Raw genomic sequence first — 27,142 nt, forward strand, 5'->3', positions numbered from 1 at the left:
TTTCAGCTCTCCCAGAACAATTCTCAGATACCTTTCTTATTTGTGCCCTCCTTACAGCATGAAATCTATTCTGTGTCTACAGGGTGGAAACATTCATCAAGAACCACAGCTGTGGAATGTGCACACTTGTACGGTGCTCAGTCACAGAGTCCTGCACTGTTTACTGTACCCATCAGCAGCTCTTCACAGCTGCTTCACACATCCACACTTTGTGATCTTTTTAAATAAAAAATGACCAGGACTGCACTTGGGACCTCCTGCATCCAAAGCATTCAGAACTACTTTGTCTAGCAAATAATCAGAAAGTTGCAAGTAGTTGGTGGTGCTTTGCCTACAAATTAAGACTGAGAAATGTAGGCACATGTAAAAGCAGGGGAGATGGTGCAGTAGGACAAGTGAAATAGTGAAGAAAAAGGAGGGGGAAGAGACCATGCACAAGTGTTAAACTGTTTGGTGATTAATTCTTAAGAGTCCTAACTGCATCTGAGTAATATGACTAAACAGCAGAGATAAGGAAGATTTCATTTGGCTCTTGGGTGCACTGACAACCTCTACATTCTGTAGTAGTAGGGAAAATCAGAACGCACGTAGGCCCTTGACTGTGCATTTATAACACAGTTTTTGACTCAAAAAAGCATAGAAAAATGTGTATATTATGAAAAGGTGCGCACAAAAAGTAACACTCTCTTAAAATGCAGTGTGTGGTAATCAGATTGAACAAATCTATTGAATTGAACTGAACTGAACAGAATTGAATTTACTTTATTGTCATTGTACTTCCGTACAACGAAATTAAATGCCATCTCCAGTACACATAATAATAAAACACACAAGAACATAGCATCCATAACATGAAAACATAGCACACTACACATAAACACATCCCTCTCATTCACATCCATATCCTTCACATTCAATTTCCCATCGCACAACACATTAATATTGCACTATACAGTGGAATTCAATATAGCTGCAGCTCTGGGAAATCTATCACTAGATACATACACAGCTGACATGCTGCAGAAACAGATCAATTTTTTTCAGTTCTTATACAGGGAAATCTTTATCAAGAGTACAGTGAAAATCTATTTTTCACTATAAGACATAAAAATGAAGTGACTTTCTGTGAGGGTCCGTTATTCTTCGCCTCCCCCTTCCCAAATAAAGTCTCAGACGCATCTGAACCAAATAACTTGTCTTCTTTATTTAACTGTGGTAACGGAATAGAAACGTCAATTAGGTTGGGGATAAACTTCTCCTGTTGAAGTAACGGTTCATACAGGGGCACCCAATCTTCGTCAAAAGGGTTACTGGACTTCGATGCCCATGGACCGGCCTGAACCTGGGAGGGTTCTTCGGGATCGAAGTCATCTCGCTCTATCGTCAATAATGGGGTCGTCTCCTCGAGCCCTGCATATCCCCAGGGTGAAGCTGCTGTTGCCCCGAGGGGTTCCCAGGGTCCGGATGGTACCCCAGCCTCCTCAGCTCCTCCAGATGCCATCGGGTCTTTTCCTCTCTTTCCCTCTCTACCCGTTTCTTTTCTTCAGCTAGCTTTCGCCTCCACTCACGGGTCTCTCTTTCTCCCCAGTAAGAGGGACGGACCCGAGCCTCATTCCTCCTTCTCTCCTCAGCTTCTTGCTTGGTCATACACACCTGTTCCCACCTGCCCGACCAGGGATCCTGGATTGAGACCCATTCCCATTCGCCTTCTTTCCCCGCCTGTCTCTCACTGACTTCTCCCACAGCTCCCTCTTCTGGATCTTTCGCCCCCCTCCCTGCCCAGACTAGAGGAGTCTGGGTCGCTATGCTTAACCCCTTCATGCCCTTTTCTAAATCAAAGGTATCCACTGCCTGGTGCAGCATCCGTGGTGGAAAAGGCTTGGGTGCGGTCTGGGTGCCCACGGAGGCTCTAGGGCGAGACGGCACTCCTAACATCACCTCACGACCCGGGGAACGGGTGTCACACTTTCACAGAACAGAAGGAAATAATTTTATGTATTTCTAACATTTAAACCACTGTCAGTAGTTGGCGTCAATATACAGTAGATAAAATGTTGTTAAAATGTATGTCTTCCTTGAACAAAATAATTTGGAAACTGCTATTACAAATGTGCTATTTCAATTGTGCAGTCTTATAATGTCATTGTATTATCTCCTATCATATTATCACAGAATGTTACTTGCATCAACACCTAATAATACATTTTAAAAGTTGTATAAAATCCAACCAAAGTTAAGAGTTTTATGTCTGCAATACTATGTAATTCTCTTCAGGAATAAATCCCATTGAAATCAGAGGGTCATTCTTTTCAGAAAATGTCCATTCTGTCAGCTCCATGCCCCACTGATTTCAGTGAAAGAGGTTAGGTAGATGTTTTTTATTTTCACTGAAATACAGTGAAAGTATAAAAAGTGCTTACTTTTGGTTAGATCACATTTATTTTATATTTACCTGATGACAATCCAACATGCTTCCTGCCACAAGTCTGGGGTAATTTCATCATCGTCCTCATCATATTGCATATCTGCCAAGTAAAGACCAATACATTCAGCTGTTATTTCTTCAGTCGTTGCCATGTAAAGATTTGCACAAGATCTATACAAGTTGCTTGTTTGTTATATTTATTTCTTAAACCTATGGCTGATAAATCCCAATGGCAACTGTTTTTTAAGATCTGTCAGATATCTTTATCAGACCTGCTATTCAAGATACTTAAGGGAATTAAATCTACTTTATCTTGTGTGCCAAGGATTCTACCATGTGGTCTATGACTGAATAAGAGCATCAGTTTGCTTTTCATATGTTTAACTGTTCAACTGTAACAGTACTTAAGCGTATAATCCTATGTGCGCTTATATGGAAAGAACACCCCCACCCCCTGAACTCAGTGTAATTTAGTTCCAAGTAAACATATACAGGGTTGCTCTGTAAGAAAGCTGTCTCTAAGGCAAATCAAAAAATTAAAAAAGGACTGCATTTCTAGTTCCACTTTACAAGGGTTGAGAAGGTGATCACAACTGCAATTCAAAATTCTGCTTTATACATCATTATTATGAGGGTCAGTTCAGAATGTACAGTTCAAACCTCACATGAACACCTCTCACCATTACGTATCTTTTTGTTCCTAGTATCAGGCTCAACAGACTCAAACTGATCTTGGACAAAACAGAGATTTTGCTTCTGGGGGGGACCTCCGATAGGTTAGGGGGGATGGTCCCTAGGCTGGATGGCACTCCCCTGCAGTTTAGGGACGAAGTGCCTAATTTGAGCATTCTTCGGGACCCGGCTCTTTCTTGGGAGTCCCAGATCGCAGCCGTGGCCTTTAACCAGCTTAGGCTAATCACCCAACTTCACCCTGTTTAGATGAGGACTGCCTTAAGAATTTGGCACAGGCCCTGGTCATCTCCTGGGTCAATTACTGCAATGCCCTCTACATGGGGGTCCCCTTGAACCTGATCGGGAGACTTCAGTGGGCGCAGAATGTGAAAGCCAGATTGGTGATTGTTGCAAGTAAATTTGACCAAATCACACAGTTCTGGCTCAACTCCACTGATTGTCTGTGGCATCCCAGATCAGATGCAAGGTTTTGACACACACATACAAAGCCCTGCATGGCTTTGGGTCCATGTTACTTGTCAGAGTGGCTCTCCTTAATGTCATCTGCCTGACCCACAAGATCATCCCAGTCAAGGCTCCTCCGGGTGGTCACCCCAAGGGAGGCCCATAAATTCTCTACAAAAGGTAAGTCCTCTTCGTGGTGGCTCCAACTTTATGGAACCAGCTTCCAGGGGAGCTCCACCTAGCCCCCTCCCTGTGGACTTTCAGGAAGCAGTTAAAGACACTGCTTTTCAGGGAGGCTTTCTACACCGACCCCAGCTAATCACCTTCCCCACGCTATTTTCTCTCACCTCCTCTTCTTCCCTCCCCTTTTCCTCCATCTGTTCTGAGATTAGTTGGTGCCATCTGAGTTTTTTTAAAGGGTTATTGCTATCGATTTTAATATTTCTATTTTTACTTTCTAATTTAAGAGTTGTAATCTGCCTAGAGTAGTGTTGTGACACTATTGGGAGCAGGATACAAACTGAATGGATGGATGGTTGAATAGTATCAGTGAAGCTACTGTTGGTTTTGAACACCATCAATTATTTAGCACTGGTGAGGGCACTGAAGATATACCATGTTTTCCCAAAAATAAGACAGGGTCTTATATTAATTTTTGCTCCAAAAAACGCATTAGGGCTTATTTTCAGAGGATGTTTTATTTTTTCATGTACAGCAATCTACATTTATGCAAATACAGACATGTCATCTTCTGGTTGCTGCACAATGGTGGAGGGCAGGGTTTCACTTAACTGGGGCTTATTTTGGGGATAGGGCTTATATTACGAGGATCCTGAAAAATCATACTAGGGCTTATTTTCAGGGTCTTATTTTCGGGGAAACAGGGTATTTTTAAAATCTGCACCCACACAAATTGTGAATTGGACATTGCTGCACAAAAAGAGAGAGAAAGCTGAATGTGACACACTATCTTAGATTTAAGCATTTGACAACAGTGCTAACCTGAACTATTGTTTACTGAAACTAATCAACTTCATAAAGTTGTGACTTTGCTTACTTCCCGATATGCTTATTTCCTTTCCTTACAACTGACTAAATTTGATATGGTGTAAACTTTGATGGACTGCAACCACAAAAGCACATGCCAAGGACCATTTGTTCATCTTTAAGGTGCTACAAGACTCTTTCTCAGCTTCATCTCTCTGCACTGTTCATCCTGTAAATAAAATCTAAGCCAATGACTTCATAGGCCATAAATCTTTGACTCTGTGCTACTCTCTCTTTCTCTTTCTCTTTCTCTCTCTCTCTTCCTATCCCAACCCTATAATATGGGCTAACAACACCAGCCGTTCATACAGTGGTGCTGTCAGTCCAACTCCTGTAATGGAAGCGAACGATAACGAGACTGGATGAAAAAGAGGGCAGGATTCCTGCGCCTTTAACAGCTGCTTAGAAGAAGCCATTTCAGGAGGTGCTGCTTTCGAAGCAAGCGACACCTGCCCAAATGTCCGCCTCCAGCCTGTCCTCTTCTTCATCGGGTCACTCTGCTCAAGAAGAATTTTTTACTCTTAACCGGCCTGAGACCCCCAGGAGAGACGATCTTTAAAACCCAAGAACAGCATCCAACAAAGGATCCTCCATGGACAGAGGGAGTCTACCTGACCAGCCCCAAGCCTCCAACCCGGTTCGGCTCACCTTCGTCCGCATCATACATCTTGGCGAAGGAGCCTTACGGCGAGTCACCAACTCAAAACGACGGAAACTGGCGGGAGACGAACCGATCTCCTTTCTAGCCACACTACAAATGGAGACAACGTAGATGTGAAGCGCCAAGCGACCAGTGCGCCGGCGCAAAAGTCCAGCGCCTCCAGTCGCTTCCTTCCCCCTTTAGACGTCACTTCCGCTCAAAGCCCATCGAGACGAGCTAGTCGGGGTCGGACTGGGTATAGGCGAGTTTAAGCCGTGGCGCCTGCGCAGTTCGGCCAACCGCCCGGCTTGTGTACTCGTTCTCGCAAGGTCGTCTTTCCCAAGAGAAGGGGACGCAAAAAGCTTGGGGCGAGCGCGCGCCCTTGTGATGAATGCGCATGGAGCAAATGAGGGCGGGCGTCTTAAATTCTGGCTTCTAATTGTCCCCATGGAAATAAATCGTGCCGTTTTCCCTCTCCTAGGCAGATACTTTGACAAAATTCACTATTTAGCCGGTTCCAGGAGCACTTCTCACTGACACTTTTATTGTGCAATAATAAAAGTGACAGACACGGATTTTAACGGGGAGGAAGTGATACCTACACATCGCCCAAGTCACAGAGGTATTGGACGTAGGCCTACTGGATGTTTGTGCTAGTGCAAGCGCAGTTGCATAAATGCCAATTAGTGAATTGCCACTTGTCAACGAGCCAAGGGCTGCGCTCTTTGCCCTTGCGACCTGGCGTGTGCTGAGGAATGCCTGTAGCGACTTGTCAACAAGTGGCAATTTGCTAGGACAATTTAGGCTGGTCGAAAGAACCACTAGAGTTCCGGCAGTAAATCTGAAAACCTCCACAAAGGCCATCTAATATAATCCCTTACATCTGTAACTACCGAGTTTTTTGGAATTCTCCATTTTCCACTGATTCTTCCATCTTTTTATTTAAAAGAAGGGAAATGGTTCAGAAAAGGTGGTGATCGCTACACCATGCTTTTTGAATGTCAGTACTTCAGGTAATAGAGTTTTGTCAAGAGAACAAGCTGGTCATAAAAAGCACTTTTCCAACAACACAAGAGGCGACTCTACACATGGACATCACCAGATGGGCAATACCGAAATCAGATTGATTATGTCTCTGCAGTCAAAGATGGAGAAGCTCTATAAAGTCAGCAAAAACAAGACCTGGAGCTGATTGTGGCTCTGATCAGCAGCTTCTTATAGTAAAACTCAAGCTTAAACTGAAGAAAGTAGAAAAAACCACTGGGCTATTCAGGTATAATCTTAACCAAATCCCTTATGAATACACAGTGGAAGTGAAGAACAGATTTAAGGAACTAAATTTTGTGGACAGAGTGCCTGAAGAACTATGGATGGAGGCTCGTAACATTATACAGAAGGCAGCAACAAAAACCATCCCAAAGAAAAGGAAATGCAAGAAAGCAAAGTGGCTGTCCAACGAAGCCTTACAAATAGCAGAGAGAAAAAGGGAAACCAAATGCAAGGGAGATAGGGAAAGTTACAGAAAATTGAATGCAGATGTCCAAAGAATAGCAAGGAGAGACAAGAGGGCCTTCTGAAATGAATAGTGCAAAGATATAGAGGACAATAATAAAGGTAAAAACCAGAGATCTGTTCAAGAAAATTGGAGATGTTACAGGAACATTTTGTGCAAAGATGGACATGATAAAGGACAAAAATGGTAGGGACCTAACAGAAGCAGAAGACATCAAGAAGAGGTGGCAAGAATACACAGAGGAATTATACCACAAAGACCTGGATGTCCTGGACAACCCAAATAGTGTGGCTGCTGACCTTGAGCCAGACATCCTAGAGAGTGAAATCAAGTGGGCCTTAGAAAGCATGGCTAACAACAAGGCCAGTGGGGGTGATGGCATTCCAGTTGAATTATTTAAATTAAAATCTTAAAAGATGATGCTGTTAAGGTGCTACATTCAATATGCCAACAAGTTTGGAAAATTCAGCAGTGACCAGAGGATTGGAAAAGATCAGTCTGCATCCCAATCCCAAAGAAGGGCAGTGCCAAAGAATGCTCCAACTACCGTACAGTTGCACTCATTTCACATCCGATCAAGGTTATGCTCAAAATCCTACAAGGCAGGCTTCAGCAGTATGTGGACCAAGAACTCCCAGAAGTACAAGCTGGATTCCGAAGGGACAGAGGAACTAGAGACCAAATTGCTAACATGCGCTGGATTATGAAGAAAGCCAGAGAGTTCCAGAAAAATATCTACTTCTGCTTCATTGACTGTGTGGACCACAGCAAACTATGGCAAGTTCTTAAAGAAATGGGAGTGCCTGGTCACCTTATCTACATCCTGAGAAATCTATTTGTGAGACAGGAAGCAACAGTTAGAACTGGATATGGAACAACTGATAGGTTCAAAATTGGGAAAGGAGTATGACAAGACTGTATATTGTCTCACTGCTTATTTAAAGTGCAGAATACATCATGCGAAAGGCTGGACTGGAGGAATCCCAAGATGGAATTAAGACTGCTGGAAGAAATATCAGTAACCTGAGACATGCAGACGATACCACTCTGATGGCAAAATTGAGGAGGAATTAAAGAACCTCGTAATGAGGGTGAAAGAGGGGAGCACAAAAAATGGTCTGAAGCTCAACATCAAAAAAACAAAAATCATGGCCACTGGTCCCATCACCTCTTGGCAAATAGAAGGGGAAGATATGGAGATTTTATTTTCCTGGGCTCCATGATCACTGCAGATGGAGACAGCAGCCACGAAATTAAAAGACACCTGCTTCTTGGGAGGAAAGCGATGACAAACCTCAACAGCATCTTTAAAAGCAGAGACATCACCTTGCCGACAAAGGTCCGAATAGTCAAAGCTATGGTTTTTCCAGTAGTGATTTATGGAAGTGAGAGCTGAACCATAAAGAAGGCTGACCACCAAATAATTGATGCTTTTGAATTGTGGTGCTGGAGGAGGCTCTTGAGAGTCCCCTGGACTGCAAGAACAAACCTATCCATTCTGAAGGAAATCAACCCCAAGTGTTCACTGAAGGACAGATCCTGAAGCTGAGGCTCCAATACTTTGGCCATCTCATGAGAAGGGAAGAGTCCCTGGAAAAGACCCTGATGTTGAGAAAGTGAGGGGAAGAGAAGGGGACGACAGAGGACGAGATGGTCGGGCAGTGTCATCAAAGCTACCAACATGAATTTGACCAAACTCTGGGAGGTAGTGGAACACAGGAAGGCCTGGCATGCTCTGGCCCAGGACACGACTAAACAACAACTTCAGGTAAGCCTGAGCTGAATTTGAATGTGGAAGAGCTGAGAGTTCTGTTCAGTATAAGGTCTCTTTTAAGTTCTAAGCGTCCGTCTTGCATCCACCTCACGTTGCTGGATATTAAAGTTCCATAATGATAATGATAACAATACAAAGGTAAACTGTGAGCCAAAATCCTGCCCACCCACCAGGAAAGCAGCTAGAAAAGGAAGGCCGCCCCTCGTTTTGCTGAACCCTCGCTTTTCCGGCAGGGGGCGCGGCTGGCCTGGAGGACCGCCCGTCAGTCACCCTGGCCGCTCTGGCCGCCCAACTAACTCCTTCCTCTCTGCCCGTCCCTCCACCGGGGACGATGCTGGGCCTCCTCCGGCGCGCTTCCCTGCTGGGTGTTCCCGGCCTTTGGCGGAAGCCGCTTTCGGGGCCACGATGGGGCAGGAGGAGCCCGGGGCCGCTTCGGCATTCCTCGGCTGGCGGGAAGGAGGCCGCCCGCCGTTGGGAAGGGGCCGGGACGGGGTGGTCTCAGTCGGCGGCCGAGGAGCCCTTCGTCTTCCCCGAGTACCTCCCGGAGAAGCCGGAGGCGGCGGCCGACGCGAGGCCGCTGCCGGCGCCCGAAGAGGAAGCCAAGGCGGAGCCGGAGCCAGCCCTGCCCGGGCCACGCCGACCGCGGCTGCGGAAGGAGCACCGAGTGACGGGGGCGGCGGACCCTTCGGTGCCTTCGAGCGGCGTCCCGTGCTCGGGCTGTGGGGCTGAGCTGCACTGCCGGGACGCCGCCTTGGCCGGCTACCTGCCCAGCGAGAAATACCGGAGCCTCGTGGGCTCGAAGAGGGAAGAAGAGGAGGAGGAGGAGGAGGAAGGCGGCGAAGGCGAGCGAGGCGGAGCGGGGGAAGAAGCCGCCTCGGCCGCGGGGCAAGCGCCCCACGTCGGGGCGGCCCTGGAGGAGGCGCTGTGCCAGCGGTGCTGGCTCCTGACCCACCACCAGAAGGCCCTGCGGGTGCGGATGTCCCCCGAGGAGTACCGGCAGCGGGTGAGCGCCGCCCTCCAGCGCCGCCCTCCGCAGCCCCACGGGCGGCCCCCGCTCGTCCTCTACCTGGCCGACCTGCTGGACCTGCCGGACTCGGTCCTGCCCGACCTGCCGGCCCTGGTGGGGCCCTCGGCCCACGTCTTCGTGCTGGGCAACAAGGTGGACCTGCTGCCGGGCGACTCGCCGGGCTACCTGAGGCGCCTCCGGGAGCGCCTGCGGGACCTCTGCGTCCAGGTCGGCCTGGTGGAGGCCAGCCGGCCGGGAGGCGGCGACGACGACGGCCGGAGCAGGAGCAGGAGGAGCGCCGGGCGGGTGGTGGACGTGCACCTCATCAGCGCCCGGACGGGCTACGGGGTGGAAGAGCTGATCAACAAGCTGCAGAGCTCCTGGAAGTTTAACGGGGATGTCTATCTGGTGGGAAGCACCAACGCGGGGAAGTCGACCCTCTTCAACACCCTCCTGCACTCGGACTACTGCAAATCCAAAGCCTCCGATGTCATCCGCAGGGCTACCGTCTCCCCTTGGCCAGGTCAGGGAGGAAGGAAGGAAGGGAAACGCCCGCTGGGGTGGATTTTGTTAGCTGCCCAGGCGCTCCAACAGGCCACTCAGGGGAAGCTCTGGTGGGCTCCTTCCTTGCCAGCGGTAATGATGGAAGGCTTTGGTATAGCACCGGAGAGAATGAAGGTGCCCCACACACAAGCAAGAGCGCATGTACATTGGTCAAGGGGTACCTCTGCCCAGGAGCTTAGGTCCTAGCAACTTGTGGGGCTGTGCTTTCTTTCACACAATCAGGTCCAATGAGAAAGCACATTTGAGATGAAGCAAGTGTCAGTACACACAAAAAAAGAGCTAGCATTACAGCAAACTTTAGTCTTTTATGTGTGGTGTAGTGGAGCTTGGGCTCACTGGTGTGGAATACTGGGACTTTCTCCTTATTAGGGTGGGTTACCATCAGTAAGTCCTACACCTTTGATCAGGAGGCACTGGTAGTATAAATGCTGTTTGTTTCTTTCAGCTCTTAAATTCCTGACTGATTTGTATCAGGCAAATTCAGGTTGTGATGGGTTTTTTTAAAATTTGTGGTGCATGCAAACCACACTTTCGTGTTACTGGGACAAAATCATAAATTGTTGCATGTTATGAATCACATCAGGGATGTTCCTCTTATGTTATGCAGAAAGTGGGCAAAAGGGAGAGAAAGTGTTCAAGGCTTGCTGTAGTTTCTCAAGGTTTATGGTTTGTCCTTACATCTAAGTAGTGTAGTATAGACAATATTAACTGGAACTGCCAACGGAGATATGGGTCTGATACTCAGTTGCTTGCCAGAGACCAATTACCTCATTAGGTTACAGTTAAGGTGAGATTTAACCAGTAAGGGCCAGCACTTTCTGGCCATGGAGGAAGTTGGAAGACATCCTCTCACTGCCTGTTAAGTTCTATAGAGCAGAGGTCCCCAACCTCCAGTCCACAGCCCAGTGCCGGTCCGTGATCTGAGCCGGACAGGCCACGGAGACAGACCTCCCCTGCCATACAACCTGTTTGTTCCTGCGCGCATGCACCTGCATGTACATGAGTGCTTCCCCACCCCTTCACGCATGTGCACAAATGCCCCCTGGCGCTGTGCCGCCCTTTGCGCATGTGCCCGCCTTCCCCAGCTGATCCGTGGGGCTAAAAAGGTTGGGGACTGCTGCTATAGACTGAGGATACCTTCTAAAAGACTACAGCTCCCAGGAGACACCATGACAGCTTCCTTTTTAAAAAAACAAATTGACAAATAGAAGGAAAAGTTGGAGAACCTATTGGTGGATTCTCCCGATTCTAACCATGCACGTTGTGGGGTGTGTGTTTTTTTTTTCTAGGAACTACCTTGAACCTTCTGAAATTTCCAATCATTACTCCTACACCTTATAGAATATTTCAGAGGAAAACAAGGCTGCAGGAAGATGCAAAGAAAACAGAGGACGATCTCAGTGAAGAAGAACAAAAACAGCTCCAGAAGCTCAAAAAATACGGTTACTTAATAGGTATGTACTTCAGCAACAATAACTTGAAGTAATCATTTTCTCTATTACTTTATCAGTCTCTCACATCATTGTGGAGTTATTTTACAACCTTGCTTCAGTTCATTGAGGCTTGCAGGTATTTGTTTAGTGCACAGCGGTCTTAAGGTCCCACCACAGCATTTCAGTCAGGTTGACATCTGGATTCTGACTGGGCAACGGAAACACCTTGATTGTCCCCTCCCCCCCCCCCAAAAAAAGCCATTCTGTTGTAGATTTGCTGGTATGCTTGGGATCACTGTCCTCTTGCATGACCCAATTTTGGCCAAGCGTTAGCTGTCAGAAAGTTGCCCTCACATTTAACTGTGGAATACTTGGGTATACAGAAGAGTTAATGGTTGATTCAATAACTGCAAGGTGCCCAGTGGGTCTTGTGGCTGCAAAAGGACCCCAAATCATCACTCCTCTACCACCGTGCTTGACAGTTGGTATGAGCTGTTTTGTGTTGATTTTTTGTATTTGGTTTTTGCCAAACATGGTACTATGCTTTATGGCCAAACATCTCCACTTTTGGTCTCGTCTGTCCAAAGAACATTGTTCCAGAAGTCTTATGGTTTGTCCAAATGCAACTTTGCAGAACTCAGCCATGCTGCCCTGTTCTTTTTAGAGAGAAGAGGCTTTCTGCTGGCAACCCTTGCAAACAAACCATTCTTGTTCAGTCTCTTTCTAATCACACTGCCATGAGATTTAACACTGAACATGCTAAATGTTCACATGCTGAGTTCCGTAGAGTCTGATACTTAACTCTTGGGGTTTTTTTTGCAATTTCTTTGAGCATTGCATGGTCTGACCTTGGGGTGAATTTGCTTGGACGTCCACTTCAGGGAAGATAGACAATTGTCTTGAATGTTTTCCACTTTTGAATAATTTTCCTCGCTGTAGATTAATGGAATTTAAGCTGCCTTCCTTGGCATTGCATTAACATACACCTGATTGCTCCAGACCAGCAAACTGATGATGATCAATTACTGAAGGGTATTTGGTTAGCAGCACCTGGCTGCTACTTAGACTCTTAATTCTTATGGAAGGACTAAGAGTGTACTTATCTTTTCACACATGGCTTCTTCATTTTGGCTTTATTTTTGGAAAATAAAGAATGAAACAGTGCGATATGTCATACGTTGTTCATCTGAGGTTGTATTTACCTAATTTTCAGACCTACTAAGGACCAGATGATTTTTAGAATGTCCTGATACCGGTACATAAAACCATAGAATTCAAAGAGGGTGTACTTTCTTTTTCATGTGATTATATGTGATTTAGAAATGCATACAGTATCTTGTATTTTAATAGACTGTATTGGGCTTCTGTAAACCACAGTCCAGTACTGTGTTAGCACGTTTACTATTATGGCATCATCAGATTTCCCAAAACACTGCAACATTTCTGCAGTGTCATGTGTGCAAAACTAAACATACTTCATACATCTTATATTTCATATAAAGTATTGAATATATGCTTTTCTTTGCAGAATTCTAGAATTAAGGCGCTAGTCCCATACATTTGAGAGTAAATGCCATTAATCATAGTGTACTGTAGATGTAATATCCATACAATTCCACTGTAAGTGTGGCATTTGATTCAAATTCTGATTCCAAATCGACTGCCCCTAAAGTAGGGTGTATTGGTCAATAGCTAGTTTCCAAATGCAATGAAAACACTAGCCCATTTTGTATGTGTGTGTTTTGTTTTCTTTTTAAATTCTGTCAGCAGAGAAAGGACTGTGAGTGGTGTCCATTGAAGTTAGAATGCCCAGAAACGATATATTAAGTCCAGAAATCTGAAGCTGCACCGTCTCTGGACTGCTAGACAAAGGAGGCAAAATGGAATAATTTGTGTTTTTCCTTTCTCATGTAGGAAGAGTTGGAAGAACATTTAAAAAAACACAGAGAGAAACTTCTCAGTTTGAATTTGATGCTGAGGCAATGTCCTACAGTCTAAATGAAGAACCTTTGCTTCCGTGCAAACCTCCTGCCGAGAAAGTTGAATTTACAGAAGATGAAGTGAAATATTCTCGCTGGTTCTATGACACTCCAGGGATTGTAAGGGATGGTTGTGTAAGTAATCACTTCTATTCCTAAGAAATTTTGTGCTTCAGAAGAGGAGGGCAGTATCTCACTGGCTACCTTTGCCTTGGAGATAAGTTCTCTGTTGCTCCAGGTCATGGGATGTAATCCAAATGTGTCTTCCCTTTATGGAAGGACAGTGTTAACATATCACAGCAGAGCACTGGTTCCCAATCTTTTGCCTTCTAGATGTTTTAGACTTCAGGTTCCAGAAGAGGCAGCAAGGCCACCAGTCAGGATTTCTGGGAGTTGACGTCCAAAAAACCGGAAGGATCAAAAGTTGAGAAACAATGGAGCATTATGCAAGAAAAGTGAAACCAAGTACAAATAGTTGTTTTTAAGTGTTATGGCACCTTTAAGACTTAATAGCTTTATTTCAGTGTGAGCTTCTGTGTATTGTCATCCATGAAAGCTCAAAGGGAGTAAATACTTTAAGTCTTAAATACTTACGTTTTTCCTGCTGAAACACTACTAACAGCTACTTTTCTGAAAACTATTAAAGCACACAGTATAGGTCTTCTTGCATAAGGACTTGTGCAGGAAGTTGTACAATATTTTTATACAATGAGAAACGAGAACTGTAGAACCTATTTACTATAGCCTTGTGTAGTATCCTATTCAAACTCTTAAACAAAGGGTTTCAGAATAGTGGTAACTGTTGCTCTTTTTTAGCTTAATATCATTCGAATACAAGCAGTCACTTTCTTCTAATGCAAGCACATCTTTTTGAGTCAGTTTATCATACGTGCTCAAGCAATTACCTGCACTTCAACCATGCATCATGAGCTCTGATGCACAGTAGCTCCTCAGAACGTAATAACTGTACTGTTTGTTTTTTGCTTAGCATAATAAGTTGCAATTAGAATAGACACACTAAATAAGCAGAGATTTGGTGCATCAGCCCCTCCACAGGTTCTCTTGATTCAATGAGCCTACTATAGTCGTGACTGACCTACTCTGAGCAATAGGGTCACAGCCAATGTGTTGAAGTATTTTCTCCCTCATTTTAGAGACTTGGTAGGAGGTCCTAAGTGAAATACTAAACGTGGATTTTGTAGTAGTCATACTGCCAGTATAACTAACCAGTATCATTTTGGCCAGCATATTCTCCGGATGCTGCCTAAAAAAGCAAGATCTACCTGTTCCAACTTTATAACAAAAATGACAGTGCTGTGCAGTAACCATAATAAATATATTTACTCAAACATGACAATTCCTCAAGGTGCTCTGTAAGAAATAGGATGAAATCAAAAAGTTTACCAACCTAACTAGAAATGGATTAGAGTTACAAACAGCAACAGTGCTCAAAATTCTTGATCATTACAGTTGCTTTTTTTTTGCTCCTTGTCTGTAGAGAACAGGAGTTGTGGGGATCAGAGAGCTGCTTCACAGAATAAACTTGTATAATGTCAGTATGGTTTGGCAGCCTGAATTAGTTATTTTCCTAATCATCCTGATGGTAGAATTGCCTTTCTTTCATAGCAGCCCCATGGTGGGTTGACATTTGCATTGAGATCCCTGTCATAAGACTTTTTCTTAGTCACCATCTCACACAGATTGGGGTGTGTCAGCTTTTTTGCTTCAGTGTGCCTCATTTTACACTTGCTTCTATTGAAGAACATTTGCGATTTTAATGCCTCTTTTCCTCAGTCTGGAAAGATTATTTTTAAGCGCTTAGCTTTGTGTGCGCATGTAAGAGAATAGCTTTCTTTCTCATTATCTCTTCCCCACCTCTTTCAAACTTGTTCCCAAAGCCAAACCTTCCAAGGAAATCCTGCTACGCCTGTAAGTGCAAAAGGTGATTTTTGAGCCTTCATTGTCACTCTGTTTAAGCTACCTACCAGGGTGAGTGAACAGAAAAGTCTCTATTCTAAGTCCCTCCTTGGAAGGTAAAGGTAAAGGTAAAGGTTCCCCTTGACAATTTTTTGTCCAGTCGTGTTCGACTCTAGGGGGCGGTGCTCATCCCCGTTTCCAAGCCATAGAGCCAGCGTTTTGTCCGAAGACAATCTTCCGTGGTCACATGGCCAGTGCGACTTAGACACGGAACGCTGTTACCTTCCCACCGAAGTGGTCCCTATTTATCTACTTGCATTTGCATGCTTTCGAACCGCTAGGTTGGCGGGAGCTGGGACAAGTGACGGGCGCTCACTCCGTTGCGTGGATTCAATCTTACGACTGCTGGTCTTCTGACCCTGCAGCACAGGCTTCTGTGGTTTAGCCCGCAGCGCCACCACGTCCCTCCTTGGAAGGTAGAATATAAATATAATCTGGTTTCCAAAAAGCTATGTTATACACATTCTGAAGGTTCAGCCTGCACAGTGACTGTTACTCACTCAAGCATTCTGGACACACACAAACCTTTAAAAACAAAAGAAAAAGAAAGTTGTTGAAGGGCATCATTAGGAAGCTGCTAATCACTAAACATAAACGCAGTGCTTCCTTGAGTCCACTGAACAATATTTAGAAGGAAATGGTTTTGAAGTGTTTGGTCTTGCAAGACTGTACATAGCTGTAACTTTCCTGCATGCATATTCTTTACTCCTTTGGATTGTTTGTTTTTTATCAATTCTGTCCTAACTAGATGGGCATTCTTCCATCTGAACTGCATTTATACAACAAGCACTATCCTGTCATGGATAGCAAAAGGAGAGTTATTTATACCTCCTAGCAACTGTGTGTGAAATAACTTTCAAGGGCCATACAACTATGCAGGAGCTTAAGTCACCTGTTGGCTGTGAAAAGAAATCAAATGAAAACGCATGTACTTGTCTTGAATTATCTGTATAAAGTCTTTGACTTTGCTTTTAGATTTTAAACCTCCTAGATGAAAAAGAAGTCAAGCTTGTTTTGCCAACTCAAGCTATTGTGCCAAGGACGTTTGTGCTGAAGCCTGGGATGACCCTGTTTCTGGGTTCACTGGGACGCATAGATTATTTACAGGTAAGAGGGACAGAAGACACTCTTAGCATAGCATTAAGCTATGAAGTGTGGATGTGTTAGAAGATGTAGCAACAGATGGATGGTATGTCTGCATCCATTTTTAATTGCTGACATTACCATGTTTCCCTGAAAATAAGACAGGGTCTTATATTAATTTTTCTGCTCCAAAAACACATTAGGGCTTCTTTTCAGGGGATGTTTAATCTTTTTCATGTACAACAATCTACATTTATTCAAATGCAGTCATGTCATCTTCTGGTTGCTGCACAATGGTGGAGGGTGGGGTTTCACTTAACTGGGGCTTATTTTGGGGGTAGGGCTTATATTACGAGCATAATCATACCATGGTTTATTTTCAGGTTAGGTCTTATTTTGGGGGAAACAGGGTATAAATGCCAGACAGGCTGTTAGATTACTAAAGCTCAAGATTAGTTACTTTTTTCTTCCATGTCCTGTTCCCTTGCTGTGGATGAACAAGTTTGTTGTGGTGCCTGAGTATGAGTTCTGTATCTGTGGTTTGTGTCATTGGAAATGTTCTAGACCTAAAAGGCTTTGAGTGAGAAGCTTGACCTCCACCTCTGTGTGCAAATCCTGAGTGTGGCACCCAGTTTCCCACTCAGTTCCTCATTGTTATAGTAGTACTACTGTAAGGAATGTCCTTTCCTCTTTACTTCAGAAGGAGGTTGACCTGTTTCGGCTTAGTTTTTCTTATTTCATTTTCTTTCATGTTGTTAATCTCTTCTTCGCTGCCACTGTAATTTTATGTTTGGCATATACTTTTCCCTCACAACAACTTTAGCACTCTGCATTTAGCCAAAGTGTGCAAACTATGATACTAAGGACATCAAGATGGATGTTAGACAAGGCAGAATGAAATGATTCCATCTATTTAAAAACTTTGCTCTGTGAGAAAACTTCAGCCAACGGACACAGCAGCTGAGAAAAACCTACGCAACCCCTGGTCCGGGGCTGTGTGCTACTCTGATGCCTACAATGGTTTCTTTTACCACAGGTATGGCTTTGCCTTCACTGTCTGTGACAACTGCTACATTGGACCATCCACTACCTTGGGGACTATGGTAACCACCTTGACTCCGAGCACTTTTAATCAGCTGGTGGTACCAAAGGCCAGCATGACCTCAAGATGATATAGAACAGTTTTCTTGGCCGTGCCCGGGGGGGGGGGGGAGTCTTGATTTGTACAGATGTAAGACATAAAGCACAAACACCTCATGCCTCCTTTGGCCTCAAAAACCAAGAAGAAAGGAGAAAAAAGATCTAGAAGCATGAAGAGCTGACATCTTCAGTAATGATTGCCTCACCACCTGATCTGTCAACTCTTTTATTTTGGGACCAAGATCTCAGTCTCACACTCTTCATCAGAGGTGTGGAACAAGGCACTCGTTTTTCCACTGGACAGTTATCTGTCTACTCTGACTTGGGTTCCCTGCTTGTCCACATCTTGAAAGCGCAAGAGGTTCTCTCATACATATCAGTCTCCAAAGCACATGTCACCGTTTCAGAGGGAGAAATTCAAGAATTGTTCCCTTGATAGTAAGGGTAGACTGTCACTGTGCATTCTTCAGGAGATTTTCTGGCTCACCTTCCTCATGGTGATGAGGCTGGCTTTCTTTCAAAATGCATATGTTACTCATGTAGGCAGCTACCAGGGAACCATGGAAGAAATGCAGGTAGACACCAGTTCTCCAAATCCCCTTCCTGTATTTGAGAGCAGATTTCCTAGATAGGGAGATAGAGATTGTTGTGGCTGTAAAAAAATGTTGTTACTCCTTACAGGGAATTGTACTGTTATGGCATCTGCTATCATGACCGTGATGGTTGCATCTGGAAATCCTGTGATTAAATGAGGTCATGGTTGCCGTTTCAGAACTTCTGCGCCTGTCTAGCAGCATGCCTTCTCCATGGTAGTGATTGAATAGACTAGTAGTTCCTCCTGTTTGACAGTGATTCTGATTCTAAAAAAACTTGAGTTCTTTCAGGGTTAACATTTTACACATTGCTACAGTAACCATGATCCAAGCCTGTGGTGTTGTATCATATGATTATCACCTACCAGTCTTAGTATTCATTTCAGTCTCAAAAGCCATCCTTTGCTCTTTGATTGTCCTACGTAGGCCAGCCTCTGAGTCCAGTCACTGCGGAGGATGCTGTTCTGGATATGACACTGATTCTAGCCTAGAGGCTTCTTTGCTCTATTCTTTGATCTATTCTGACGGTACCTGCCAAGCAGGACATTCACGTGGCCTTCTGCCTTGACCAGAAGTTAAACATCCTCAGTCTTCCATCAAGGAAGTACAAGTACTTCATCTGGTCCAGTCAAATGCCTCAATTCCTTTGGCCATTCCAGGCCTTCCACAAGTTACAAGAGAATCTTGGCAATCCTTTTTCTCCATTCCTTCAGTAACTAAATGTTTGGGAAATATTTGTGGTAACAAGAGACAACGTTATTTTTGTCAACCAGAGGTAAACTCAGTCATGTGGAAATGGCTGTGGAAAAAAAGATTAGCTGAAACATAGATTGGGGCGGTGAAATTTGGCACCACGGCGTTAATCCCTTACAATACAGTGGGGTCTTGACTTAAGAACGGCTTGAGTTAAGAACATTTTGACTTAAGAACTGCTCTCATAGGAAAATATTGACTTGACTTACATACTTAGATTTGAGTTAAGAACTGAAAAAAAACCACGCAGGAGGCAGGGAAAGTGCAAAATGTGAACTTTCAGTTAACTGTTGGCCAGTGAAAAGGGTGCCTGTCTGCTTCCTCACTCCTCCCAGCGTTTAGAGAGTGGATTGGGAGACAGTCTTCGGACTGCCTGGTACTGTACTGCCTGGACTGTATTTTCCCTGCCTTCCCTGAACCTTTCTTGACCTAAGAAAAAAAGAAATAAAATATCCCCCTCTAGTGGTTGAAGGCAGAATAGCAGCTTCCCATTAGTTTCTATGGACGGAAATGAGCAGATACGGATCAAATGGTTCTCAATGCATTCCTATGGGAAATGCAGATTTGACCTGAGAACTTTTTGACTTGAGAACCACCTTCCAATACGGATTAAGTTCTCAAGTCAAGACCCCACTGTAGTCACTCAATTCAGCAGGTCCCCTCCGTGCTTTGGGGGATTATTTTTAGGGACTGCTTTGGATCTAACCCAGCTGGGGAGGAGGCGTGAGAGACAAAAAGGATGTAAGCTTGGTTCATATGTAATAGCAAACCATGGTGTGACAAGATGACTCAAGCATGTGCATTTTCCCATCTTTTTCATCCCTTTGTGTACTCTGATCTCATGCCAGACTTTTGTGGCATATTGTGGGATACTAAGCTTGGATGTAGTAAGAAATAATGCTTTGCTGTGAAAGAAGAAGCTGAATTTGGTGCCGAAAAAGTATGGATGTTACACAAGATGATGTTTTGCCATTTTATGTGAACAGAGCCTTTTTCATCATCTGTAATGTATCAATAATATGATGGATTATTAGTCAATAAGATAATGTCTCTTCAGTTCTTCAGTTCATGTTTTTCCCATCCTTTGATTATTGTCTTCATGTGCCTGTAATAAACTTTCTCCCTTCTGTATTCTGTATGCAAGTGGGAGGTGGGGGGAAACTAAGTTAACTATCCCAAACTTTGAAAGTTAATTTTAAGGATCTCAGCATGTTGAGAAAGTGTTAGCCTGCTTGCCAAATTCAGAGCTGCCATGATGCAATAAAAATGTCAGAATAATACAGCATTGATTAATTGATTTTAAAATACAGAAGCTTGTTTGTAACTCATTTTTTTTATCCAGCATGACTCCATGGGCTGGCTCCAGAATTATTTGCAAGCTGGAGACTATATAATGATTTCTGACATTTTCTAAGGATGATGCATTAAAGACAAGATTGAAATAAGAATACAAAGAAGAGTATCAAACTCAAAATCCTCTTTTTCTACATTATTTTAAGAAATTGTGGATTTAGGAGTGTTTAAAGGGGTGGAAACCTTTGCTACATCAGAATAGTAGCTTTCAAAATCTAGACCACTAGCAGCCATAAAGGGAATTATTTGCCAGCTGCACTTGTTTTAAACTTTTAAAAATGAAATTGGTCTTTTAAACCCAGAATTTATTTCCGACAATTAATTGTCTGCTTCTTGTTCCTTAGGGGAACGAATGCTCCTGGTTTTCTGTTATAGCCTCAAACTTTTTGCCTGTGCATATCACTACACTTGAAAAAGCAGACGCTATCTATCAAAAGCACGCGGGTCAAGTGTTACTGAAGGTAAGCCAGCACTGACTGTACACCACTGGGAGAATCTGTGAGGGCTAATGCCTTGTGATCCCTCTTCTTCCACGGACATTCATTATTGTGCCTCTTGGGCCCTTGCACAAGGCAGACTTTGTTCTGCTCTCAGCCAGCACCATGACTGCATTGTCTCATATGAGTTCTCCCTGTCTTGGTGGTCTTGCACTTTATGCCAGAAGGGAATAATACTTCACATTGTTTTGCTTCTGTCCAGTCTCTGGAAAGTCAAAGGTAGAATAAAATGAGATTGTGTGAGTTCTAGTCCAAAAATATTTTTTCCCAGTTAAAAGACTTGGTCTCTCTGTATGAGGTGCTCCACAAAGGATCAGAAATACATATATTTCAGATCTGTGAAGTGCATTATGGTCTTAGTATTATTTCCGTTTGGAAACGCTGAAAAACAGCGCTAACATGTAAGGATTTGGCCAAAGCCATCCGTTTAACCAAGGTTGTTGAATGTGAAAAACAAACCTGTTTCTGCAGCAGCATACATTGGATGCAGTACACAAAATGCCACTCAACTCTTTACTTTGGTACATGGGAGAAATACCTTTGAATGTTGGACTTCATTTGTTGAACTGTGAACTGAACATCATGTAATACTTCCAGCCCTTGCCACACCAGATACACTAAAACAGTTCAAGCAGACATTTTATTGCTAGCAAGACAAATTTGTGTTCTTTACATAATTGTTTTCTATGGTAGTTAACCTACATCTTATTAGCTTGGGACCACTGTGGGGAGAAGAGATGGATCTGGAAATGAGGAACACACAGAGAAGATAGGAAAATAATGGGTCCTTTTTAAAGCAAAGTCAATATGCAGGCATGTTTAAAAGAAAGTACACCCTCTTTGAATTCTGTTGTTTTACATATCAAGACGTAACAAAAATCATCTGGTCCTTAGCAGGTCAGAAAAAATCACCCCAAGGTCAGAGCTCACAATGTTCAGATAAATTGCAAACATCCCAAGAGTTACAACTCTGGTTCTACAAGCCTCAGTATGTTAAATGTTAACCTTCATGATAATTCAGTTAGAAAGAGACTGAACAAGTATGGTTTGTTTGCAAGGGTTGCCAGCAGAAAGCCTCTTCTCTCAAAAAAGAACATGGCAACATGGCTTAGTTTTGCAAAGTTGCATTTGGACAAACCACAAGACTTGTGGAACAATGTCCAGTTCGGCGAAAACCAAACACAGCATATCAGCACAAATACGTTATACCAACTATCAAGAATGATGGTGGAGGGATGATGATTACTGAGTTGATCTTGATTTCGATTTGCCATCCAGGTTTCCTTTTGAGGATACTTCGGGTTTTTAATGTTTCTTTGTTCTCTATGTCTTTGTTGGTGGTATTGGGTTGTGGTATTTTAATAGTTGTTAGCCAACCAGAGTAGTGTCCCAGCACTAAATGGGTGGGATATAAATTCCATCCATCCATCCATCCATCCATCCATCCATCCATCCATACATCCATCCATACATACATACATACATACATACATACATACATACATACATACATGATTTGGGGTCATTTTGCAGCCACAGGACCTGGGCACCTTGCAGTCATTGAGTCAACTATGAACTCCTCTGTATACCAAAGTATTCAAGAATCAAATGTGGGGCCATCTGTCCAACAGCTAAGGCTTGGCCAAAATTGGGTCATGCAACAGGACAGTGATCCCAAGCATACCAGCAAATCTACAACAGAATGGCTAAAAAAGAAAAGAATCAAGGTGTTGCAGTGGCCCAGTCAAAGTTCAGATTTCAACCCAATTGAAATGCTGCGGCAGGACCTTAAGAAAGCTGTGTATAAACAAATATCTGCAAACCTCGAAGAGCTGAGGCAAAGTTGTAAAGAAGAGTGGGTCAAAATTCCGCCACAGCAATGAGAGAGACTGATGAAGTAATAGAGAAAATGATTACTTCAAGTTCTTGCTGCTAAAGGTGGTTCTACAGGTTGTTGAATCATAAAGTGTACTTTTTTTAACCACACATAGCTTTTCCATTTTAGCTTTATTTTTGTAAAATAAATCATAACACGGTGCAATATGTCATATGTTGTTCATTTGAGGCTGTAGTTACCGGATTTTCAGACCTGCTAAGGACCAGATGATTTTTATTATATCCTGATACATAAAACCATAGCATTCAAACAGGGTGTACTTTTGTTCTCATATGACTGTATCAGGTTTATTTTCAGTCTATGGAATCCTACAGTTGCAGTGAGATATTGGATTATATGATTATTTCAGATCAGAGTATTCATAAAATTTGTGGCTCATATGTATTTCTGTGTCCTTGCTTGATTTTTGACTAAAAGAAGGGGCATTCATAAGCTAGCACTGATTGTACACTGATGGAGAATCTGTAAAGGCTAATGCTTTGCTTTTCTCATGTCTCAGAAGTATCTATGACTTTGCTATTTATCAGATACAGTTGTTGTTGTTTAGTCGTGTCCGACTCTTCGTGACCCCATGGACCAGAGCACGCCAGGCCCTCCTGTCTTCCACTGCCTCCCGGAGTTGGGTTAAATTAATGTTGGTCACTTCTATGACACTGTCCAACCATCTCATCCTCTGTCCTATACAGTAGGACCTCCTTATCTGCGGGATCAGTATCTTCCGATTCACTTATCCGTGGCCAGCAAATATTGATAAAAGTATTAAAAGAAAAATGCAGAAAAGAAATTCTGTTTTACCAGAACTGGCCACTAAAGGGAGCCAGAGAGACTGTGAATACATAGCTTGGTCTCTTGCTGTTTAAGGCCTCTCCTCTTACAAGTTTTCTCCCTGGAGGCAGCAGTGGAGCATCCTGCTGCTTGCTGGTTTAACTTAGAGGTTTAAAAAAAAGCTTCAGTTCCCAGCAATCTAGGTGAGAAGCAGGGCGGGGGCATCTCCAGCCAGCTTGCTTTGCATTGAGGCTTGAGAGCATGCCTACAAACTGGAAAGTGGCCCTCCCAGGGTGGTGGCAGCGACCTCCACACTCTGCCTTCCCTTCCTGTAACCATTAGGTTTGCATGCATCAGAGGGAGGCGGGGGGGCTTTGTCCCTATTCCTTCTGCATAGTTGGCGAGGGCCACGTGGAATGGAAGCTTCTGCTGAACTGGCGGGAGTTCAGACAGACTTTCAGCTGCTGAAGTAACATGGCCGGGCCATTGCTTTAAACAGTTCCTACTTAAAATATACAATAGTAGTTTTTGCTCCCGTAGTTGTAGCTATTTGTACTTGATTTCCTTGTTTTATTTCATGTTTCAGGTATTGTAGTATTTTTATTGACTTGCCTGCTCGGCTCCCAACTTCTCTTTTTCTTTATTCAGTTAATCAGTCTGTTCTCATCTCCAACTGTTTTGATTATACTACATCTGTGTTTTCTTACTATCCGAAAGTGCTGCTTCTAAATCTCTCCACCTTTCTGCTTTCATTCTAACAACTGGTTCTTCTGCCCACTCTGTTCTTTTTTCATTCATCTCTTGTTGTTGCTGTATGTTCATGGAGTTCCCCTAAAATCTCTGTTGATTCATCCGTATCTGCCAAAGACCCTCTATATAATTCTACTTTTTCTCTTGTGTTTTTTTTATTAATTGGAGTTTCCTCCCAACTGATAAGCTTATTTCCAAACCGATTTTCAGTTTCCCCTGCCCTCTCCCCTTACTTTTCATACGTTTTGTTTCTACTCCAGGTGTACACCTGTGGAGATAAAACACCTACCTGTGACAATCACTTGACGAATGGTCTTGTGAAAATAATTGAATGGTTGCAATTAGAGATGAGGGTATTCATATGGGGGATATTCATATGGGAATATGAATATCCCGCCACAGGTCCAGATAACGAGGGTCCAGCCCCCTGGGGCCAGACTGAACCCTCACTATTTTGCTGCTGCCGCGGGCTCTGCGCTCCCTATCGCTCCAGAGCTCGTGATGGATTAGCTACTCTTCGACCTGGCAGAGGCTTGTCAATCCCGCCTTTTGTCAGGAGTGGCTAATCCACCACGAGCAACAGAACAACAGGAAGGGAGTGCAGAGCCCGTGGCTGCAGCAAAATAGTGAGGGGTCAGTCTGGCCCCAGGGGGGTGGACTCTCGTTATCTGCACCTGTGGGGAGATATTCGAATACAAAAAGCCCCATCTGTACTTTCAATCACTTTGTTGGTTTTATGAAGTTACTTTTATTAGCCACAGTTTCAACTGTAGATAGTTTTTACTGCTGAAACCCTATTTCTAACTTTTAACACAAGGTTCCTATCGGAGGTGAAGAACGGATGAAAGATTTCCCACCTTTGGTATCTCACGATGTGATTTTGGAAGGAATTGGTGATACTGAGGCAGTAGCTGACATAAAGCTTTCATCTGCAGGTAACTGTGCAAATCTTTTATGCATTCTTTTATGTAGGTTAGCAGCTTGTGCCAGAAGGAAGGCACTTGCTTTGCTATGATCAGTCACAGAGAGACAGCTACCTTTGTGAAAACGGGATTGTGATGTTTCCAGATCTTGTTAGCACGTTCTGCTGATCTTACAGAATGGCAAGACTTTGGGATAACAAGGGAGTATTTTCTTATTATGTGTTTGATTTTGTTCTACTATACAGGGAAACTAATTTGATTTATTTTTTGTGTAGACGGTATGTAATCTTGTGTTTGCTCTGCACAGGCTGGGTTGCAGTTACATCACACTTGAACAACAAAATCCATCTGAGGTGCTACACCCCTGAAGGGACAAAGCTGTCAGTACGCCAGCCTCCTCTGCTGCCCTACATTGTTCAGGTCAAAGGAAAACGTTTAAAACGATCACCAGCCTATCAGACTGTAAAACCACCTTCCCTTGTACAGAATTTAAAAGCAAGGAAGAAATCCTAGGGAACCTCTAGGTCTAAAGCGCAAGACGTTGTAAATAAAATTTCCCAGGGTGACATTTATTCAGATAGCAAACTGTGAATTGCACAAAATACATCTTTATTTTTTTACAAAACATGTACAATATTAACTTTGTAAAATGTTATTAGGATTTAAAGTTGTAAGAATCATGTATGCAATAGACATATATTGCTCATTTTTAAACTTCTTTCTTATAAACACTGATAGGATGCTCTGGCAGTGCTTTATGTATGCTAGAGCTGTAACACAAGTCATCTTCTGTACTATCTCCACTAGATCCTCTTTTTCTGTTCCTCACTTTTTATCTCTTAACTGCTTTAATCCCTCTCCAATGAGTTTTGTCCCTTTTTCTCCTTCTGGGCTCAGAGTTCCCCTTGTTTTCAAGGCTGTTTAGGTGATTACATGGCAATAGACATATACTGCCCATTTTTAAACTTTCTTATAAGCACTGATAGGATGCTCCAGCAGCGCTTTATGTATGCTAGAGCTGTAACACGAGTCATCTTCTAAATTAATCTGAAAGGACTCTAGGGGAATTGCCTAAATTGTTTAAGGCAAGGCACTCTCAGCCTAATCAGCAGTATGTGTGTGTGTGTGAGGAGACTCCACAGGGTGTACCCTGTGATGTCTATATGATGTCTCAGGTCTCTGAGCCGAGAAGGAGAAAAAGGGACAAAACTCATTGAAGAGGGATTAAAGCAGTTAAGAGATAAAAAGTGAGGCAACAGAGGGTGCTAATTGGGCGGGGAGAAAGGAGGAAAGGGGCAGAGAGGGAGACGAGGAGGAGGCAGAAGCCTGTTGGGGAAGAGAAGAGCGAGAGGAACGGAAAAAGAGGATCTAGTGGAAATAGTACAGGAGGATCCGTGGACAGGCAAATGGGTAGAGTTCAGAGTACCCTGTGAGTATGGAGAAAAGGAGTGGAGTAGATAGGCACACAGAAAGCCACCCTACTGGGGGGAAGCGGAAGAGAGAAGACAAAGGAAATAATATGAAGCTTGGGTTAGAAGAGAGGAGCAGCAGCAGAGAGCAGAGAGGATGCATAGCGAACCCTGGGAGAACCCCTGGGCATACTCCATTCAGACCACGCCTGAGACAAAAGCCAGGCCAAAAGGTAGGGCAACCACAAGTGGGGTGGATTTATCACTCTCGGAAATAAAATCCTCAAAGCATACGACCCCAATGTGGGGCATCGAGTCCAAATGGGTTCAAAAGGCGCCAAGTTCTTCCCCCTTTTTTTACAATGAAGAGTTATCTGATTTTAAGAAAGTTAAAAGTTATGAACTGTTGTTGAAACCTGAAGCAAACGAACAAAATACACATACAACTGAGAATATGTTAAATAATAAACAAATTTTATTTGAA

At 43.6% G+C, this 27,142-nt stretch overlaps 2 protein-coding genes across 4 annotated transcripts in view; one reads left to right on the forward strand and one right to left on the reverse strand.

The window, feature by feature from the left end:
* Positions 1-5,468, reverse strand: part of POLR2B (RNA polymerase II subunit B) — a 29,698-nt gene extending 24,230 nt beyond the window's left edge. The window contains exons 1-2 of the mRNA XM_020814920.3: positions 5,258-5,468; positions 2,453-2,525 (exon numbers count right to left, since the gene is read on the reverse strand). Of these exons, the coding sequence (XP_020670579.1) occupies positions 2,453-2,525; positions 5,258-5,276 (92 nt within the window). The 5' untranslated portion in view covers positions 5,277-5,468. The remainder of the gene's footprint in view (positions 1-2,452; positions 2,526-5,257) is intronic.
* Positions 5,469-8,812: 3,344 nt separating this feature from the next.
* Positions 8,813-27,142, forward strand: NOA1 (nitric oxide associated 1). 3 transcript variants are annotated; one of them, XM_020814921.3, is made up of 7 exons: positions 8,823-10,065; positions 11,396-11,560; positions 13,454-13,653; positions 16,471-16,602; positions 20,762-20,878; positions 25,144-25,261; positions 25,557-27,142. In XM_020814921.3, exons 1-7 carry the CDS (start codon positions 8,868-8,870, stop codon positions 25,760-25,762), a joined length of 2,136 nt encoding a protein of 711 aa, XP_020670580.3. In that variant the 5' UTR covers positions 8,823-8,867; the 3' UTR covers positions 25,763-27,142. The 3 variants fall into 3 exon arrangements, with proteins under 3 accessions (XP_078240913.1, XP_072847951.2, XP_020670580.3); XM_078384787.1 differs by lacking the exons at positions 20,762-20,878; positions 25,144-25,261; positions 25,557-27,142 and adding an exon at positions 17,402-17,586 and having other exon boundaries at positions 8,813-10,065; XM_072991850.2 differs by lacking the exons at positions 20,762-20,878; positions 25,144-25,261; positions 25,557-27,142 and adding an exon at positions 17,615-19,083 and having other exon boundaries at positions 8,814-10,065.

Source organism: Pogona vitticeps, chromosome 2 (genome assembly GCF_051106095.1).
Source record: "Pogona vitticeps strain Pit_001003342236 chromosome 2, PviZW2.1, whole genome shotgun sequence".
Classification (NCBI taxonomy): Eukaryota; Metazoa; Chordata; class Lepidosauria; order Squamata; family Agamidae; genus Pogona; species Pogona vitticeps.